At 43.9% G+C, this 21,455-nt stretch overlaps 2 protein-coding genes across 3 annotated transcripts in view; both read right to left on the reverse strand.

Annotated features, from left to right (window-relative positions):
- The window catches only part of ASAP2 (ArfGAP with SH3 domain, ankyrin repeat and PH domain 2), a 118,373-nt gene that overhangs the window by 69,522 nt on the left and 27,396 nt on the right, over window positions 1–21,455 (reverse strand). For both annotated transcript variants that reach the window (XM_054993710.1, XM_054993643.1), the window contains exons 2-5: window positions 20,367–20,439; window positions 10,777–10,922; window positions 5,196–5,270; window positions 1,873–1,922 (exon numbers count right to left, since the gene is read on the reverse strand). In XM_054993710.1, the coding sequence (XP_054849685.1) occupies window positions 1,873–1,922; window positions 5,196–5,270; window positions 10,777–10,922; window positions 20,367–20,439 (344 nt within the window). The remainder of the gene's footprint in view (window positions 1–1,872; window positions 1,923–5,195; window positions 5,271–10,776; window positions 10,923–20,366; window positions 20,440–21,455) is intronic.
- Window positions 14,489–17,074, reverse strand: LOC129339179 (uncharacterized). Its single transcript, XM_054993813.1, has 2 exons — window positions 14,842–17,074; window positions 14,489–14,683 (listed from the first exon to the last, which is right to left on the reverse strand). Exon 1 carries the CDS (start codon window positions 16,252–16,254, stop codon window positions 14,866–14,868), a length of 1,389 nt encoding a protein of 462 aa, XP_054849788.1. The 5' UTR covers window positions 16,255–17,074; the 3' UTR covers window positions 14,489–14,683; window positions 14,842–14,865.

The raw sequence follows: 21,455 nt of genomic DNA on the forward strand, positions 1-21,455 counted from the left end.
TAAAATTTACCTTCAATTTTGCAAAAGATAGCAGGAATTAGTTTTCATGACTGCAGAGGTTGATTTGGCAATGTGTTCGAAGAAATCAGAGAAAAGAGACCACTGCTGGTCTCTTCGATCCTTCAATTCCTATGCTATCATCTAACATCTCATTCTTGGAAGAAAAAATTATTTTCTTCATTTATACCCCATCTTTCTCCCTGATGGAGACCCAAAGCAGCTTACATAGTTCTGTCGTCTCCATTTTATCCTCACAAAACCCCTGTGAGGTAAGTTAAGCTGATTGTTTGTGCCTGGCCCAAGGGCATCCAGTAAGCTTCTACAATAGTGCGGGGACTCAAACCTGGGTCTCCTAGATCCTAGTCTGATAATCTAACCAGCACACAATACTGTTGTTGTACTGCTGCAGCATGAAGTTAAACTAGCAAGTGTTTCTCTCACTTCTATGTATGTACATGGCAAGAGGAACACCTTTCCTAACACATTTTATCTTTTCACTGTAAATGGAGTTGACTTCCATAGAAAAAGATTTCATGAGATGCTGAAGCTCCAAAGTAAACCGTCAATATAATACTGTATTTTGTACACATATTGATTCAATTAAGGCATCTATATAGAGATTTGCTCCATTACTTTGGAGCGTGCAAAAATCCAGAATATGTGCTAGAAGCACTTCAAAACCCATTTCACTATTTAAAAACTTGGGTTAAGGAATACTGGGTGATTTAAGCTTGGTATTATTGCCACTATAATACGGGCTTTTACTATGTTGAGTATGTCATTTAGAATTTGTTAGTTTTATAACAGACATTTTTGTATTTTAAAGATCTGAGAACATCCATAATTATTTGTCTACAATACAAGTATTGGCCCTGAGAAAGACTTTCTTGACTCAATTCTTATCTTAAGCATTTTTGAGATATCTCCTTTTCATTTCCTGTATCTGAGTCCATTCCTTCCCTATTTCTATTTTATCAAACTCTGCTAAATCTCCAAAAGCAATAGTGTACGTGCTCAGCAGTGAGAGCTCCTGGGTAGGAAGCAAATATAATAACATAAATCCCAGTGTACACACCCATGCACTGTGTACTACAGGTTAAGCAATGGTCTCCAGTTAACATCATAGGATACGATAATGTTCCTATTCAATTACTTAAAGCCCTAAAAAAAAGTTATACTCAAGTGACAATCAACAACTAGAGTTAGTCCTATAGATTTCCATGAGATGGAAATCAAGTTTACACATGCACATTTGCCACTCAAATTGTATAATGCCTTGCACGTATTAAGCATATCTCTACCACCACAATCGAGCTTCTACATCTACAGTAAGTCAGTGCATCTCATTGGAGGCAGCTCACATAGCCAAGACACAGAATACACATGGATGACCAATCTAGACCAAGCTACCCAATCTAGAACTGTCCAGACATAAGTCCTTGCAACTTAAGCTTCAAGTCTAAGGACTACACTCCAAAGTAAATCCCACTAAATTCAATGGTAGTAAATACACCTAGGTTAAGGCTATTAATAACAATTCCAAATTACTTACAGAGCAATAGCCATGTTAAGTCTGTTGCAGCAAAAGCAAATTCCAGTTTATTTGAATCCTAACTATGTTTTCCACCAATGCCAGCAGAAGGTGGTGGAGTGAATTTCACAAATACCTCCCCGCTACAGACCCTCCCAGATGTTATTCCCAGAAATCCAATGACTCCTAAGGCAGGAATTTCAGGGGGCCCGGCAGGCTGCAGCTAGAGGGGGGAGGCTGAAAAGTTCCTTTCCATGGACACTGCTATGCTTGTGTAACAAAGAACCCAAGCCACTCTTTTCTGAAGTTTTCACTGTATAATAATATCAGAAAATACATACACTTTTGTTTCATAGTCTTTCCAAGCTTTATCAAAAGGTTTCTTCAGATCCTGTGAAAATAAAAAAAGATGTTCTAATTATTGAGACATTATGTTCTTCTGATCATCCCAAACCAATGTTGGTAGGGGTCTAGGCAGTAAAGAACACCCTCTCTAAAACCCCAACACAATTGCTAATGAAGTTTCTCTTGGTTTTATTATATGCTTTAATGGAACTTTAAACATTTTGGAGTCCATCAGACAGAACCAGAGCACAACACATGGCTCCAAGCCCTAAATATTTTATCCCAACATAGACTCCACGAAGCTAAAAAATTTAGATCTAACATAGATCCAAAGGAGTTAGCCATGTGTAGTAGCAAAATAGTAAAGAGTCCAGAAGCACCTTTAAGACAAACCAACTTTACTGTAGCATAAGTTTTTGAGAACCTCAGTTCTCTTCATCAGATGCATCTAACAAGGAGAACTGTGGTTCTCGAAAACTTATGCTACAGTAAAGTTGGTTAGTCTTAAAGGTGCTACTGGACTCTTAACTATTTTAGATCTAACAAAGAGCTAATTTACCCATGATAGCTGCCTGTTTACTTGCGCCACACGAAGTCTCCTATACACAAGCTTGAAATAAAGCAGGTCTGCACTAGAGGTGTAAAATTTCCAGAAATGATGATGCCATGGGGGGTGGGGGGGAGCCTTTTCCTGTTCCGTCCACCCCAGGGAAAACAGAAATTTCAGAAAAAAACTGAAATATATGCAGTACTTACTGTCCTATACTAAACCTATACTAATGTTACTGCTTTAACAACATAAAATGCATCCTTTATAACTTACTTAGCATATAAAATTGCAATATTTGACATTTTAATGGAATTATAAATGCCTTTGTTTTATACAAGCAAAACTGCAAGTATACCACAATACTTGAGAGAGATCTGCAAACTGATGGGAGTCTATGCTACCTTAGCACATGTATGTTAATTATTGCTATCTAAAAAGTAGAAAAAACAGGAGTAAAACAGAAAACACAAGCTTCGTGGTAAATAACATAAACTATATTATTTGGTCAGAAAAAAGATCACACGTTTACAATAAGACTAACAGCATATTTTGATATGTAGTTAAACTGCATAACATTCAAGCACTGAACTATTCAGTAATGTATTATTAGCATACACATCATATCATTTGAATGACATACAAAATTAGTCCCATTTAAAAATAAAAGTATTGGCACCTCAAGTCTCTAATCAAAATCAGTTTCTGAAACTTCTAATTTTGAGCCTTCCTTTTTATCCTCAGGCAGCTCTTTAGAAAACTTGAGATTCGGCCAAACTGAAACTGTCTTCTCTACTTTTTTAAAGCTTCTCAGTACAGAAATGCATTTTGGATTTAAGAGCTGTGTATATCTACAGCATGCGCGCCTTGTCTTTGAAAGCACTTCACTCATTCTAAAATAAAATATTTCATAGGAGGGGTTTTTCAATTTTACCCAAATTTGCATTTTTTTCCATCATAAAAATGAAAAAAGGCTTTGATGAAAAACAAATGGAAAAGAATTTTCCAGGTTTCTTCTGGGTTTTTTTTTCTTCAGGGTTGTCATATCTTCAGTCTGCACAATATGATCCAAGAAGCTAGACACAGCCCATCCACTAAGCCTAGGAACCTACCAAGAGCCTGATAGCCACCAAGGGCTTGTGTTTTCCCTGTCTGCCTAGGACTTTGGCCCTTTTCGCACTTACGGTTTAAACCACCATTTATGAGCATTCGCCCCGATTGCAGTGGCTTCGGCACTGCACCTGTTCATTTCACACTGTCCACTGCAATTTCGATTTGGTGTCTGTGCTTCATTTCAAAACCTCGGTGCAATTTTTGGCTTTCGGGGCCTTGCAATTCACGTCACACTTTTTTAAAAAAAATTGAGCATGCGTAGTAACGTTGCAATGTTGGAACCCTCCCCCCCTTTTTGCTGATTGGGCTGTCCCCTGCCCACTGGAGAGGCAATTGGTGGCAGAGTTCTGGGGGGAAACATGTACCACTCTCATTTTTTTTAATCAAGCCAGGAAAGGGTTAAAATGCTGCAGATTCTTCTCCTCCCAGGAAGCAGAGGCTTGTTTCCAAAGGGCTGTGCAAAATGCTTGGGTTTTTTCCCCCTCTTTGGCAAAGTCCGAAACATGCCTGGGAGGGAGGGAAAAGCAGCCATTTAATCCTTTCCTGGCTTTTAAAGCCAGGAAGAAAGTGCAGTAACATTACAATGTTGCAAACCATTCTTGTCTTTAAAAAAAAAAAGAATGTGTGTGCAAACCCTAAGGGAGGAAGGAGAAAGCAGCTATTTAACACTTTCCTTGCTTTTAAAGCTAGCAGGGAATTAGCAGCAAGCTTAGGAATCATTCCTGGCTTTTGAAAAAAAATAAAAGAGCATGCATACCGGGAGGAAGGAAACCAATGAAGAAGCAGCCTTATGACCCTCACCTCGCTTTACTAAAAAAAATGGTGGACAAGGAGTTCAGAGAGCAGAGAGGGTGGGAGTGGTTAATTCTGCACAAACCAATCAGCTCCCAGGGAAAAGGAGAGGGGGGGGAGAGAAGCAAAAAGGAGGGGAAAGTGTTCACATTAGCAAAATGCGGGCCAGCTGCCAGTCAGCAGCGAACTTAAAAAAACATCAGGGTATGTCCGCAGGGGGAAAAATCGGGGATACAGCGGACAAAAAGTGGGACTGCATCCCATGACTGCTTTTAAGTGTGAAAACCTTGCAAACATGGGATGTGGAACAGGTACAAACGCGCTCTAAAAACTGAGTGCGAAAAGTACCTTTGAAACAGGTTGGTTTCTCAAGCTCCTGACAGGCTGGCAAGCTGCTTCTGATTTGGTAAGCCATTAACTTTGCTGGTGGGCCACTGAGAAACCTCAGTGTGAACTGCATTGTAACCAGGAGGGATTCAGAGGGATGGATATTACTCCATCCTACCATTCACTAAGAAAAGTGTGAAGCCTTCCTCTAACATAAGGCACCTTCCTCCAGCTTAAGTGATCTAGCATCACCAGGATCGTCCTCTGTTGCGTCCCTGCTCCAGCTTTTGGGGCCAGTTTTAGGGGGCTGCTTCCAGGGCTGCTGTGTCAAGCTGTTCTCCGTTGCCGAATTAGTGTGCGTATAAGCCCAGTAAGAGGAACAGAACTTTCCTACCTGCTCTCTCCTGCTGCAGCCCATTACATCCCCCCCCCAAAACCCTTGTTCCCATGGGAGGAAGTACACAATTTTTTACAACTAAACTCAAAATGAACTCCTAACAGTGATCATAATGAAAACAATTTTTGTAAAAAAAAACATACCCCTTTAACTCCTTTTAGATCTCCTTTCAGCAAACTGTCCAGTGGAAAGGTTATTATGTTATTCATATTCTGGATCTACAACAAATAAAGAAGGCACATTTTTAACATTTCCACACCCAAGCTCCATTACTTTATCTGACAGAACTAGAAATACTCAAACTTTGAAGGATGAACAAGTCAAGAGATATGGTACTGTAGACTTCAAAGAGTGGGACTTGCCATATCACTATGAAGTATAGCCACAACTGCAACTATGATTCAGTAAACACAGGTTCACTAGGAAACTCTCATGTTCTCTACTCTCTGCTTTCCTCCCCAAGAGGTAAAGACACCAGTATTCACACATGCAGAGAAACAGAAGAGAGTGAGGTAAGATCTTCCTAAACATCTGGAAGCACTTGGGAATGACGCGCTGCCTTATATTTAAGGAGCGGTATTCAAGGTGCGGCTGTGTTATGTTAAATTTTAACTCGGCACAAATAATGAGATAGGTAACAAATGGAGAAGTATATCTGCTATAAAAATTAAAATCTGCCTATAGAATGGAACATTGGACTCTGAAGGTTATTTCAACTTCAGGACAAGAAATCCTACTACAATTGGGTACTCTTTTCTCATAATAGGGCATTCTTTCCGTCTCCAACCAAGGGAGAAGAAACATCCCTCCTTTTCAGTTCGGAGACTTCCGCAGCTGACCTCTTGCTTGCAACACTTTCCACCTGAACACTGATCAGCCATGAGGACAAAATCAATTTTCAAGTGTCCGATAAACATGGATGCTGACATCCAGGTCACTGACTTAGAGATGTCAGTTATGGATTCATTAGTGTGGTTTGGGGGCACTTCTAGTTGAATGGGCCAATGTCCCCTCTGTATGCCTGAGACTGAGAAATACATGCCAGAGAAATATACTATTTGAACCACTTGTTGGGTACTGCTTTCAAAACCTCCCCCCCCGCCCTTAACTGGGCTATAATTTTCTGATAGGCTTAGTCTATCTAATACAGATTAGCAGCATCCTGTAGATATCTCAAGTTCAAGTTAAGTTTATTCAAATTTAAGAGCCCATAGGCCATACACTATAAAAACAAAATTTAAGAATTGAAAATCACAGTAAAACAAAAGTTTGCAATATCCACAATGCAGCTTTTGCAGAAGGCTACTCAGAAGTAATCTTAATCTTGAAGTGTCAGGCAAATCTCTCTCTGGCCGTTGCATACTTTGGACAGTAGGAAAAGGTACGGGACAATGAATCAAGCACTGCCAAAGGACAGTCACAGAAGCACTTATTTGGAGGTGTCTTAAGGAAATGGCCTTTCATCCGGGCTGTTTTCATGCAGCATCTTTTTGAAGGGAGTCCCGGTCCTGTTTAAGCAGCTTCTGTATACATAATGACTGTGGATATCTAAATTATTTATTTATTTTATTCGTAACAAAGCCTGTTGTGGGGAAAAATACAACGGGCTCCAGAAAGGGGAGGGCAGGCGGGTGGGCACGGCACGCTCTCAGAGGGACAAGCTGCCTCTTCTGGGCTTTCCTCCACAGCAGCACCCTCTGGAGGTGCACCAGGGTAGGAAGTGAGTTGTCTGGAACATGGTTAGCCTTTTATATAGTGGTGTTTACGTCATTTATAGTCTGCCTTTCTCACTGAGATTCAAGGTGGATTACACACATTTGCCTGTTTGGTAGATCTGTATCCTTTCTGTACTTGGCCCAGGGTGACCTCTTATAGTTATCCCCAAACCTAAGAGCATCCTGTTGGTATGAAAGGACTGCTGTAGGCAGCATTTTTGACATCTGTCCTCTGGCTTGCTGACAAAAGCATAACTTTTTTCTTTCCTTTGTTTTGATCAGAATGCCATCCAAGTTATCTGCAGATAGCTTGTCCCAAGGAAAGACCAGGATGCCAGACTGGATTACGATAAGGAATCTACGGCCACAGATTTCTGTGTGACACCATGATTGAGTCCATAGCCTGAGTCCAGGCATCCAGAAGTATCCCCAAGCTCCATGCTTACTCCTTCAGGAATATTGTTACGCTTGCCTAGCACCCTTTCCCCCATCACCCCAAACCACAGAAGGCCCGGGTTTTTTCAGTTTCGATTTGTTCATCCTCATCCAGTCTTTTATGACTTTAGATACTGATATACTGAACGTCCTCCATTTCCTCAGAATTAGAGAAAAGAAACGATAGAGTTGCATGTCATCCGTATATGGATGCCAGTGAACTCCATTAAGCTGCAGGGAGAGATGACCTGGAGCTATCTTTTGTGGTATACAGGAGGCTCAACATGAGGATGCTACTTGCCAGTAAACCAGGGAAGATCATGTATTAGAGGCTAGCCTTCTCCTCCCTGACATTCTTGTTTTCTACATGCAGGGAGTCTTTTTGTGTGGAGCATTCAATCATGTCAGCCTGCTTCTACAGTCTGAAGCGATTCACCCCAGGCACAGGTTTACCACTTCAGTAAGCCCTATAGGGTAACCCCTGAGACAACATATTCACCTAACAAATGCAGTGGTACTTACTTTAATAATCAGATCCAGAGGAGTTAGCCGTGTTAGTCTGCAGGAGCAAAATAGAAAAGAGCCCAGTAGCACCTTTAAGACTAACCAACTTTACTGTGGCATAAGCTTTCGAGAATCACAGTTCTCATCTGACGAAGAGAACTGTGATTCTCGAAAGCTTATGCTACAGTAAAGTTGGTTAGTCTTTAAGGTGCTACTGGACTCTTTTCTAATCAGATGATTCTCTTATTCAAAAAATAACGAGGCCAAAGGAAATATTTAAAATTGATTAACTATAGGTTTGTGTTTGGTTGTTTTTTTAAAACCCACCAGTATCAGTCAACCCACCCTGGACTATGCTGAGAACATTCTTAGCTTAACTAGCTTCAATTTCCATAATTATATAAGCACCAGAGAAATGAAAAAGGTGTCTAAACAACACATATTCCAACAGCACAATTAACATCTGCAGGCAATAAATAGAATTCAATCTAGTGCTATTGTTGAGAAGGGAAAGTTCATGTTGGAGGGGGAGATACTAAAGCCAAAACAACACGAAAGTAGATCAGGCTTGTTTCAAGGTTTTCCTACTGCCACATTCCGGATGAGCCAGGGCCCAGCCCTGATTCATGACTCACAAACTTTGGACAGTCCACCAAGCAAAGGCTGAAGCCATCCTCCAGCCTAATAAGAGGCTTCTTCCAACGGAAGAGTCATTTCTGTTGGATGAATCTTCTCCAGTCTCAGGTAAAAGACTGACCAACTATTCTGCCGCAAGCCAAGGACACTATGCTATGCTCCAAAGACACATGTGGGTCCCTGTCTTGAGAAAATCAGTCTTACATAAAGTTATTTCAGTGCCACAAGCACTCGGGTAAGCTCCACGCAGATGGTAAAGACCTAGTATGTGGCTAGTATCCATATACTATGAAGGACAGGACCACACAGAACTAATTCTCATTTGGACTCTGTGTGCAAGGGCAAAAGACAGAGACTTTTCCTGCCCTCGTTGTGAGCATTAAAGGAGGTTAAAAAGTAATTTTATGGCTTTAAGTGAAGTCGTCTACCTATCCTTAAGGAAATTAAGCACCCTGAAACTGTCCTCATGACACATTTGACCTAAATATATCTGCAAGCTATTGACACTACTCTGTTTAAAGATCAGTGCCAAAGGAACAGAAACTCTGGCAAGGAACATCATGGTGCATGCCAAGCAAAGCGTTTAAATGTTTGTTTTTAAATGCCCCAGGAATCCATATCAATGCAAGCAATGAAACAGATTTCAGAAAGTCCTTTGCTAATTCAAAGAAAGTATCAGGGAATACTATAGCCCATAATAGTTTTAGAAAAAGTCTTAAAAGAGCTTCTACATATAGTAAAACTACAAATTGTATTCAAACTGCAATCCTAAACCAAGTCCTTGAAGTGTTTCAGATGTTAGCTAACCCAGTTCTTAGGTATGGGCGACATGTTGTTTAAGCGGCACAATTTTGTTTAAAATCTGTTTTAAAATTTTATAACCTAACTAATATTACAAAGCAGCAACAACAGAAAAAAATTACAAAGAAGGAAAAGGGTATAAATGAAGAAAATACACAAATGCAAAAAAGGATAGTGCAATTTAAGTCTTAGAATGCTACCACATGAGAAGCACGTAATTTTAGAATACACAAATACCACTCAACATTTCAAATGGAAAAATTTTAACCAGATGCCCATATAGCTAAAAATAAATAATTTTAGAAGAGTTTTAAACCAATCTCTGCAAAGATCAAAAGGGAGGATTGATGCAAAAAAGTATCCAAACACCTCCCATCTACCAAATATTAGACAACTCATAGCAATGTTTGCAAAATACTATTACTGAAAAGGTTGCCAACTTTGTCAGGGGTGCAACAGTTGTCCCACACATACAGTTTGTCATGTGATGCTGCCATCATCAAGAGATGAATATGAACAGGGCTTTTTTTCAGGGGGAACGCGGGGGAACGGAGTTCCAGAACCTCTTGAAAATGGTCATATGGCTGGTGGCCCCACCCCCTGATCTCCAGACAGAGGGGAGTTTAGATTGCCCTTGGGCAATCTAAACTCCCCTCTGTCTGGAGATCAGGGGGTGGGGCCACCAGCCATATGACCATTTTCTCCGAGGGCAACCCTCTGAATTCCACCACCTCTTTTCCTAGAAAAAAGCCCTGAATATGAACATATGAATGCAGCTTGGACAAATACCAAGGCCTGCTGTGGCAGTGAATACAGGCACATGCCTAGCAGTGTGCTGCTGCAAGTCATTTTGTTACTCCAGCTTTACAGTGATGTTGCATTAGCACTACAGGCAGATATGCTGGCATACATCCAGGTCAGGATGTTAATGGAAAAGACACTATTCAAACATTTTAAAACATACACACACAAAACAAAGCAACACAGGAAAAAAGACCTTACTACACATAAGGGGCAACGGGTTTTTTAAATCCTTTAATGTTTGGAAGGGAAGGGGCTTTGGAAATGCTTTATTTTTTTATTGTATTTCTTCCACTTTCAGTACAAGCACTATCCATATCATACTGTGATGCAACATGAAGTCAGGGCAAAATAACTCATTCTCTCCCCCTCTTTCATTCCCAACCCCATGAGAGGGTTAAGTCAGAGGACAGCAATTAGCGTTATAAATGGTTTAGAAAGAAACCAATTATACAAGGCTGGAAGCCTCTCCTGAAGAGAGCTGGATAACAAAAGTTGTCTTTACAGTCATTTACAATATCCATTGCATAGGTACATGAAACATTCCCTTGAGATAATCACATTTTATCTTCTAGACAACCACATTTTCCATTTCAAGAACTGTTAAGTTAAGCATCAGAAGCAACTACTCAGTTTTAAAAAAATTAAGTTGGTTGAAATGTATACTAATGCACTTCCTTATATTTCATGAACTGTAAAAATTAGAATAGCTAAGCTTAAAGCCTATCTGAACTTATAGGTCATGTTAAAGATTAAATGTATTCCACTTTGAAAGCTACACTATTCTAATTCAGTAAAATGCAGTTTTAGAGAGGGATAAATTATTTCCTACCAGGTTTTTGAAAAGTGCAGTCAACTCCTTTGTAAATACAGCAAATTTTAAAAATGCTGTTCCTAAGTCTGGATCATCCCTACAGACGCAATTGCCTCCGAATTTCTCCAAAGCTTGAGTGTACTGTTCTTCATTTTCCACATGAGCTTTAAAAAGAATAAATATTGCATTAGATTACTGTAAAGTCTTCACAAAAGGAAAACGAACATCCCCCTAAAATTATTTTACAAGCTGATTTGAACAGATCCACATTTTTGAATTTCCATTTTAACCACTTAATTAAAAAAAATCGAAGTTAAACAGAGAATAAAGATTCAGCAAACATGCACAAGAAACTTAACTAGACTTCAACTGTAAAAATCAGAGTATATAAATATTTGGTAAGTATCCACAATACACAAAAAGGAAAATAAAACTATTATTTCGCTCCTTGTTAAATAAACTATTGAATAAGTTTATCTTCTTCTAAATTTCTAACCCAATTAAATTAGCAAAAATGCTTAATTGAGATGTACCGAAACAATGTTTCCAAAGGTTTTTTTTAAAAAAAATCTCAAAAAAAGAGAGACTGCCTCACTTCAGCTGTTCATTTCCTGAAGAAAACTGAAGACTCTCAATTAATACCACACTGCATTCCCCTGTGGGTACTTCAGCATGTACACAAAGCAGTTTCCTCCATGCCATACTAACAAAAGGTTCTCCATTCATTTCAGTGAGAACTGCCCTTATTCACAGAACAGAAAGCTGTGTGCACAAATATTTCAATCAGCCAATGGATCAGGGGAAAGGACAGACAATATTTTTATTTTATGTCATTTAAACCCCGCCTTTCACCACAATGAGGATCCAAAGCAGCTTCCATCATTCTCCTCTCCACAATTTTTCCTCACAACCTAGTGAGATAGGTTAGGATGACAGTATGCTATTGGCCAAGATCACAAATCAAGGATCCATGGCAGAGCAGGGATTCAAACCTCAGTCACTCAGAGCCGAATTACATGAGACGAGTTACTAGAGTTCTACACATGTCTGCTTACCTCAAGGTTTGATAGGAAGTGTAGGAAGTGTAGGCGTCCTTGCAGTTTTAAGTTTAACATTTACAGAGCAGCAAGGAGGGGAGTACCAGCGTTGGGCTCTTGCTGGGCACGCCCCTTCCCCTCCGCTGGGTGTGTGGGGAGGTTTTGGGGGCCCTCTCCTGCTCCCCCTTTCCCAGCACAGCAGATAGGGCACCTGGCTGCTGCTGGCTGCTAGCGCGGCTTTGGGTGCAGAGCGGGTGAAGAGGTCAGCAGGCAGAGCGCCCAGAGCATCGCTGCATCTCCCCTTCCCACTTGCCCAGCCCCTGCCTGAAGCCGCACAACCCAGAGCTGCATAGCCTAGCGGCGCTTTGCAGGGGCCAGGCAAGCAGAGGGGGCAGATGCAACGACGCAGCACGTGCACCTGGGCTGGCGCAGTGTCGGGTCGTAGCATTGCTGCCTTTCCCCCCCACTCGCCCAGCTCCTGCCCAAAGCCGCACCGCACCGCACAGCCCGGAGCTACACAGCCTGGTGGCACTCTGTGGGCAAGCAGGGAGGGAAATGCAGCGATGCTCTGGGCACCCTGTCAGGCAGTGGCCAGGCACCCTATCTGCTGTGCAGGGAAGGGGGGGGGGCAGGAGAGGGCCCCAAAAACCCCACACACACTCAGCGAGGGGAAGGGGGGCACCCACCTGCACTGACACCTGCACTCTCCTCCCTGCTGCTCTGTAAATGTTAAACTTAAAGCTGCAAGGACGCCTACCCTACACTTCCCATCAAACCTTGAGGTAAGCAGACACATGTACAGCTCTAGTAACTCATCTCATGTAGTTCTGCTCTTAGACCCAAGTCTGTCACTCTAACCACTATACCATGCTGGCTCATCAAAAATGTCAAGCCAGGATTGGACAAGGCCAAAGTATATAAATGCACACACAAAAAACACATATGCAAAAGAAAACCTAAATTACCCAAAGATATATCCTTTTTGTGTAGAGGTGTAAGGAGCTTTACAAGCTCGTGTAAGGAAGGGGAGCAGAATGTCACCCATCAGCCCTGCACCCTATATTTCCTGATGAGTTTATTTCTAGTCTTGGAGCCCATCTGGGGAAAAACCAAATGAAAAGTAACCTAGAGAATGTGCACCCTGACCTGGATAGCCCAGGTGAGCCTGATCTCATCGATCTCAGAAGCTAAGCAGGGTTGGCCTTGGTTAGTAATTGGATGGGAGACCTCCAACGAAGACCAGGATTGCAGAGCCAGGCAATGGCAAACCACCTCTGCTAGACTCCTGCCATGAAAACCCCACCAGGGATCACCATAAGTCAGCTATGACTTGAGGGCCCTCTCCACCCATCACCAGGGAATGTGCACATAAAGGGAGAATCAGCAGACAGAAGTCTGAAGCATTCCTTCCCACTTGCCAATTCTCCCATGATCAGTTCAACTCCCCATGCACATCTCTTCCTTAGTGTTACAAACTTGCATAAGGATGAGGAGCAGAATAGCTTCACACAGCTCCAGTGTATATCAATGCCTTTGCCTTGCTACCAGCTCTGTCTTTTTTAATCCCTTCCCAGCTAATATTGCATCTCCCAAGCCCGGTTCTGGAAGGCAGCTCCAGCCCAGTTATATTCCTCACTGCCCTTTGGTTGCAATCCCACACAGTTTTAGACTAGAGAGGGGAAATCGACAGAGCCTTGGGGAGGTGAAGAGGAAATTAACAAACCCTCTGAGGAGCAATTGCTGCTGGCTGTCTTTTAAAACTATGCTTCCTTGCTAACATTGCTTCTCCCTACACTTGACAAACACACACCAATGCATCTCATACAGAGAGACTGAGTTTACACCAAAATAGCAAAAAGGGTTTTTTCAGGTATCTACTCAAACTGGATATATCTGAGCTCACATCTCTTGTTCCTCATCATGGAGAGACAGTACACAATTATGGCCCATGCCAACATTCGGATGAGTTTTCAAAGGCAAAAGACAGAGCTAGCAGGGGGTATCCTGCTCTGTCTGTGCACAGTTTTGTTGTGTGTACAGCATGACTGGATCTTCAAGAATTATAATTTGCAAACTAGAACCTAGTCTTGTAAATACATCCCCTCCCCCGAACAATTTCCTTTACCTTTTTGGAGGTTTTCAATACCCATATGTAAGAAAAAAGGCACAAGGAAAAGAGGCTACAGACTTGCTTTTTAAAATGAAAGCTGGCAATTCAGAGAATCAAACAGATTGTCATAATATGATAACACTATCACAATGTGTCAATTATAATTTTTTTGATAAACAAAAAAGCCTTCCAACAGTGCAGAAAAATGTTTGCCACAGGGCCCTGGGACAGTTAAAATGGAGCACATGCGGGTGGGTCTGGGAAGATGCAGGCTTGCCAAATTCCTTTCCCATAACAACACAGCAACATCACAGGAAAAACCAGAAAAACCCAGGATGTCTAAGGGAACACCAGGCTGCTGTGGAGAAGTAGGGAAAAAAATCTTACTTCCCAAGGTCATCCAAGGAAAAGCAAACAACCCATGTGTAAGTGAAGCTGATGTTAACTATGGCTTTGTGTTACATTTTCACTAATGTAAGCCATGCTTAGTACCCCTTGGAAACATGGTTTGCAAACTCACTTCAAACCATGTTTTTGACTGTTTTCAGAGGGAAAAACAGGTTTTACTTACCATAACTGTTGTTCATCTAGGTCTTCCGTGCAGGCACACATGGGACTGCGCACGCGCAGGCCTGCCGATACCGGAGATTTTAATAGCTAAACACCACCAGGGGGCGCTCCCGCCTCTCAGCGCGCATGCGCGGCCGCTTTCCCGCCGAAACGGACCTTAAGAGGCGGAGCGCCCCTCACATACCCTCAGTTCCTCTTTCGCCGCCCCCTGCAAGGTAAGTACCAAGAGAGTTAGCGGGGAAGGAGGGAGGGCATGTGTGCCTGCACGGAAGACCTAGATGAACAACAGTTATGGTAAGTAAAACCTGTTTTTCATCTACGGTCTTCCTGTGCAGTCCCACATGGGAAGATTCCAAAGCTAAATACCTGGGTGGAGGTGACGCCAAAGCATCACTCAAAGATGGAGTGCAGAACTGCTGTGCCCACCGCTGTCTCCTTTCTATCTAGGATGTCCAGCGCATAATGCTTCACAAAGGTATCCGCCGAGGCCCACGTCGCCGCCCTGCAGATGTCCTGGAGTGGAACACCTCTGAAGAGAGCCGCTGACGACGCCTGGGACCTGGTGGAGTGGGCATGCACTTGCAAAGGACAAGGTAAGTTAGCAGCAGAATAACAGGTCAGTATAGCCTGGACCACCCATCTAGAGATAGTCTGAGCCGAAGCCCGGTTACCCTTCTTCGGTCCAGCAAAACAAATAAACAAATTAGAGTCAATCCTAAATGGTTTTACCCTATCTAAATAAAATAAAATGGCCCTGCGAACATCCAAAGAATGAAGGGCCGCCTCTGCCTCAGAGGCCGGAGTCGGAAAGAAAACCGGCAGAACCAATTCCTGAGATAAATGAAAACGGGATACTACTTTAGGTAAAAACTCAACCTTTGTACGAAGAACGACCTTCTCAGGGTGAAATTTCAAATAAGGGGGCTCGCAAGATAACGCTGCTAGCTCCCCAACCCTCCTGGCTGAAGTAGCCGCAACCAAAAAGGCCACTTTCATGGACAAAAAACGAAGCGGACAGGAAGCCAAGGGTTCAAACGGCTTAGACATCAAACGAGTCAGAACCAGGGGCAACGACCACTGAGGGACCAAAGCCCGCACAGGGGGAAACAAATTATTCAATCCCCTCAAAAATAGTTTGGCAGAATAGTGGGAAAAAACAGACTTTCTATCCACTGGAGGGTGAAAAGCAGAGATGGCTGCCAGATAAACCTTGACTGAGGAGTTGGCCAAACCCTCCTGCTTTACCTCCCACAAAAAGTCCAAAATCTCAGAAAGGGTGGACTCAAAAGGATCCAAACCCCTGCGACTACACCACACAGAAAATTTGTCCCACTTAAGGGCATAAGACTGCCTGGTAGACAAACGTCTAGCATTTAAGAGAACATTAGTCACAGCCTCGGAGAAGGCAGCCCCGGCCTGATCAACCACGCTGTGAGTTTGAGTCTCCTGATGTCGTGGTGAAGAACCCCCCCGCAGGTCAGGAGATCGGGAACCACCGGGAGACGGATCGATTGAGTCTGTAGACTCAGAAGGGAGTGAAACCATGGTTGCCTCGGCCAATACGGGGTCACCAGGATGACGGACGCTCTGTCCCTCTGGATCTTGCTGAGGACCCGTGCCAGAAGCGGGAACGGAGGGAAGGCATAACACAGGGGACCTGACCAACTTAACTGAAACGCGTCCCCACTTGATTCTGGGCCTACTCCTCCTCTGGAACAATAAGCTAGGACCTTGCGATTTTCCACAGACGCAAACAGGTCCAACTCCGGAGTCCCCCATTCCGAGAAGATAGGGGCGAGATACTTGTCCTGGAGGGACCACTCGTAGTTTTCCCTGTGGAGCCTGCTCAGGTGGTCCGCCATGGAATTCTGCACCCCCGGGATGTGAACTGCATGCAGCCAGACAGCATGATCTATGGCCCACTTCCAGAGTCTCATCGCCTCTGTGCAGAGAGCCACAGACGCCGTGCCACCTTGCTTGTTGATGTAAAACATCGCCGTCGTGTTGTCGGTCAGGACCTGAACGGACTTGTTCCGCACGACATCTGTAAAGGAGATCAATGCATATAAAATTGCCCGTAACTCAAGAACATTAATATGTTCCTCACGTTCAGATTCAGACCATAACCCATGGGCATAAAGGCCAGCACAGTGAGCCCCCCAACCGAAAAGGGAAGCATCGGAAGTAACTGACAGATGAGTTTGGTGAAAACCAAACTCCATCCCTTTAAATAAATTAGCATCATCCAGCCACCACTCCAGGGAGGACAGCACCCCCCTAGGGACAGAAAGTCTCCTATTTTGAGAATCACGGGCCGGTGAGAATACTGAATTGAACCACAATTGGAAGGGTCGCATAAATAACCTGGCCAGCGGAACCACAGCCGTAGTAGAAGCCATGCAACCCAAAAGGGTCTGGATAAAGCGAACAGATTGGAAACGACACCTCTGAAGGGTCGAAATAAGCCTCTTAATTTTTGCAGCACGCTCTGAAGGCAAGAAGCCTGCATCCCGAACACCATCCAAAACCACTCCAATAAATTGGATGGAGCGCACCGGGGTCAACTTGGACTTCTTCTGATTAACAAAAAGACCCAGGCGTAAACATAAATTCAAGGTGAGATACACCTGATTGGACACAGAGTCAGCAGAATCACCAACCAAGAGCCAGTCATCCAGATAAGGAAAGATCTGGCAGCCCTGGAGGCGTAAATGAGCCACCACTACTGCCACACACTTGGTGAACACCCTAGGTGCAGTGGCCAACCCAAAGGGTAAAACATTGTATTGAAAGACACGTTGCCCATAGACAAAACGTAAAAACTTCCTGTGTTCAGGGAAAATTGAAATATGAAAATACGCATCCTTCAGATCCAGGACTGCAAACCACGACTGTTGGGGCAACAAGGTCAAAACCATCTGTAAAGTAACCATTTTGAATTTACGAACTCGTATAAATTTATTCAAACCCCTAAGATCCAGGATAGGCCGAAGCCCACCATCCTTCTTCTCCACTAAAAACAGGTTGGAATAGAACCCCAAACCAGCTGAAGCAACCGGAATCTCCTCTATAGCCCCTTTCTGCAATAGGGCTGAGAGCTCTCCCAGGATCTCTGAACGAGGGGGGTCAGAAGAAAACACAGGGAGACGTAGGTAAGGTAAACCAAGAAATTCAACTTTATAACCAAACTGGATAATAGACAAAACCCAAACATCGGAACAAATTGAACACCAGGCATCCAAAAAAGCATTAAGCCTGTCCCCAAATGTGGGGTCAGGTCCCTGTGATTGTCAGAATTGCTTATGCAATTGGTCCTGGTCCTTGGCCTGATGCTGTTGGGAACCAGGCTTGGGACGTTGGCCCTGCCTTCGTCTGGGAAAGGCAGATTGTGGGCTCTGGTAGCTCCTGCGCTGCTGGTAAGCATACCCTTGATAGGGCTGATAGCGGTGTTGTCTGCCACGCTGGAAGGAGCGATAGTATGGGCGAGAAGGCTGCTGCGACGGCTGGTGTAGAACCCCATACGAGCGGGCTGTCAAACGGTCAGTCCTCTTCTTAGAGAGGAACTCGTCAGTTTTCTCTGAAAACAGAGTGGTGCCCTCGAACGGCAGGTCCTCAACCCTGTTCCTTGTCTCAACTGGCAGGGCGGTCGTGCGAAGCCATGCGTACCTGCGCAGTACCACCGAGGAGAGAAGTGATCGAGACGCAGTGTCAGCCATACTTCTCCCAACATTAATTTGGTGTCTGGATAGACGAACAGCCTCCTCCTGAATGACCCGAAGCAGAGTGCGCTGATCTTCGGGAAGCTTAGGAAGAAAAGACGCCACCTTCTTCCATAAAAACAGCTGATAAGCCGCCATCATTGCGGCATAATTCGCCACTTTGATGCCAAACGTAGCCGAAGTATACAACTTCCTACCCAAGGCATCGATCTTTCTACTATCCTTGTCAGTTGGAGCCGATAGCGAGCCCTGGCGAGGCCGAGCTTGCATCTCCTCGGTGACAAGTGAGGATGGAGGAGGGTGAACGGCCAGGAACGGATGAGCATCGTCCTTGGTTCTGTACAAGCTCTCCACTTTCCGATTAGTGGCGGTAGCAGACGCAGGTCGAGACTGCAGCTTCTTCCATAGATCAGCAAACCCCTCAATAAGGGGAAAGGCAATCGAGGGAGTAGAACCCGAATAGATATGTTGCAATATCTTATCAGTAAATTTAGATTCAGTGGAAGTCACTTCAAGGTCCAGGGCTTTCGCCATTCTTTGGAGCAACTCGTTGTAGGCCCGAAAATCATCAGTGGGCGAGGCCTCATCAGATGGCCCAATCTCCTTTTCAGGTGACTCCGACAGAGGAGAAACACTGTAACGGGCCCGGGGTCGTGGAGAGACCCGATCCGACGGGAGGCGGGACGGGTCATAGCCAACATCGGAACCGACTCGAAATGAGGGAGACAACGAAGCACCTCTATAATGCCGGTCCGAGTAGTATGAACTCTCCCTACTAAAGTAACGAGGGACAGGATCATCCCGACGTCGACTCTCCCTGGATCGGCTCCGATAGGACCGTGGGGTCCGACAGCTAGAGCGACGGGCAGACCGACTCCGTCGACTCCGAGCCGACTGAATAGAGTCCGATTCGTACGAGGCCGATCGAGCCCGACCGGAAGGGGTAAGAGGCTTCTCGAGGAGAATGACATCGTCCTCCTGAGCCACCCGGTCCGGAGGAGTCTTGGACTGCGGACGATCACTCGCCTCTGCCTGCTGCTCCACTTGGACGGGAGCGGAGTCGACCGGAACCGACGGGGAAGAGGTGAGTAAGCCTTCCAACACTGCCTTATCATGCTTACTGGAATGCTTATGCTTCTTCTTTTTCTTTTCAGGAACGGCCTTCGGTCTCACAGAAGGATCCGAAGTCATCGGAACCGTAGAGGTGGTCTGAGTTGGCGGAGTCGACCTCGGAACCGACGGAGTCGAACTTCTATGGGCGCCACGAGCAGGTGAAGCCGAGACAGCCGACGAGATCGAAGGAGGTCGACTTGCTAGATGTCTCGGAACCGAAGCGGTCGGTTCCGACAAACTCCGACCCGAAGGGATCCTCTCGGACCTCGACTCCGAGCGACTCGGAGACGGCTGAGAACGAGGAGTCTTGGAACCCGAAGGTACAGGAGGACGAGAGGACGCAGACGGAGCAGACGAAGACTTCGGTGGAGGGTCCTCGACCGACATCGCACGCTGCCAGAGAAAGGCATGCAAACGATCCGTCCGTTCCGCCCTGGCCTTTGGGGTAAACGCGCGGCAATGCTTGCACGCCTGAGTGTTGTGAGTTTCCCCAAGGCAATATAAACAAATGGAATGGCCATCCGACCTTGTCATCTTACGATTGCAGGTCTCGCAACGCTTAAACAGGGCCTTCTCAGACATCGCGAACGAAGAAAGCTGTAAACCTCAACGATCGGCGGCGAAAGAGAAACTGAGGGTATGTGAGGGGCGCTCCGCCTCTTAAGGTCCGTTTCGGCGGGAAAGCGGCCGCGCATGCGCGCTGAGAGGCGGGAGCGCCCCCTGGTGGTGTTTAGCTATTAAAATCTCCGGTATCGGCAGGCCTGCGCGTGCGCAGTCCCATGTGGGACTGCACAGGAAGACCGTAGATGAACCATGAATTATGTTCACCATAGTTATGTATAAACAACACAAACAATGGTTAATTTACTGCAAAGAGGTAAAGAGCAACGAGAGCCCATTCATAAAGCTGGTTCCTGGTTTGTAAACCAGCACACAGCAGAAGCCAGCATTACATATACAACTGGAATAACATATACAATACTTTCTCAGGTATTTCTGTATCTCCAAACTTAAAATACATATTTAGCTATACACATAGTAATCAGACTACATACATACCTAAACCAGAAATATTTATTGCCTTTACAGATTTTTTCATTTTATAAAGAACAGTTCTGTCAACATCCAGTGCCTAAAAATTAAAAAAAGTTCAAGTCATATTTTAATTTCATAAATAAAACTCATGTGAACATTTAAGAGAAAAATGTAGAAAGACCTATGAAACAGCATTTTGGACAACTATACTTTAAGACACTTTGAATACAGAATTTTCATTGCAGGATCATTATAAGCTCTAATTAGCATGCTTTATATTACTTTCCATTTTCTTCAATAATCAGACGATTGTCAACTCTGCAAAACCAATTTGTTCTCATTGCTGATATTAGCTTAATATTCCCAACAACAACATTGTTAGTTTTTACAATACTGAAGTGACGTGGAAATTTCCAATAAATCTTGGGTTTCTCTCCTGTTAATGCAGCTAAAAAAGCTACTGTATCAGCAGCATTAACAAGAGACTTTCCTTTGATTTCGTTGGGTTCTTTTATTAGGACATGTCACTGTATTAATTTTCTGCCTATTATGACTCCATACAGCAGATGCAGACTTCAACCATTCAACTTTTTCATCCAAGAGAAACATCAAAATTATATTCATGAGCTTCATGAACGCCCTCTCACAGAAATCAGAAGATGCTATGATGACTGCACATCTCTGCATGAATAGTAACATTAAGCAAGCCTTTACCCAGTGAACAGATCCAAAGCACATTTATTCTACAGATCCAAAGCACATCTTTTCTATATTAAAAATATTTCTTTTATTGTATTGTTAAAATATTCACATCCTGCTTTTAGGGATATATAGCAAGGATTTTGTCCAATTGTCCCTCCTTGCTAAAGCCTCCTTATGCCCAAGGTATATTGTTCAGGATTCCCTAATCCTCAGCAAAGGCTTTTTGGGGAGCACAGCAAAGGGAAAGATCCATTTCTACGACTTCTGTTTGTGGAAGATTTGATCCAAGCCACAGTTATTCTAAAAGCCAAGAGGCTTTCAGAAGGTACCAGGCATGTCTAGTTGGGAAGGACGTTCCACAATCTTGATACTGCCAACAAAAAAGCTTCATATACTGACACCTACTAAACA

The sequence above is a fragment of the Eublepharis macularius genome, chromosome 1, assembly GCF_028583425.1.
Source record: "Eublepharis macularius isolate TG4126 chromosome 1, MPM_Emac_v1.0, whole genome shotgun sequence".
Taxonomy (NCBI): domain Eukaryota; kingdom Metazoa; phylum Chordata; class Lepidosauria; order Squamata; family Eublepharidae; genus Eublepharis; species Eublepharis macularius.

Coding starts and splice junctions, on each gene's coding strand:
- LOC129339179 (XM_054993813.1), bottom strand. CDS start 16,254: ATGGGGGACTCCGGAGTTGGACCTGTTTGCGTCTGTGGAAAATCGCAA.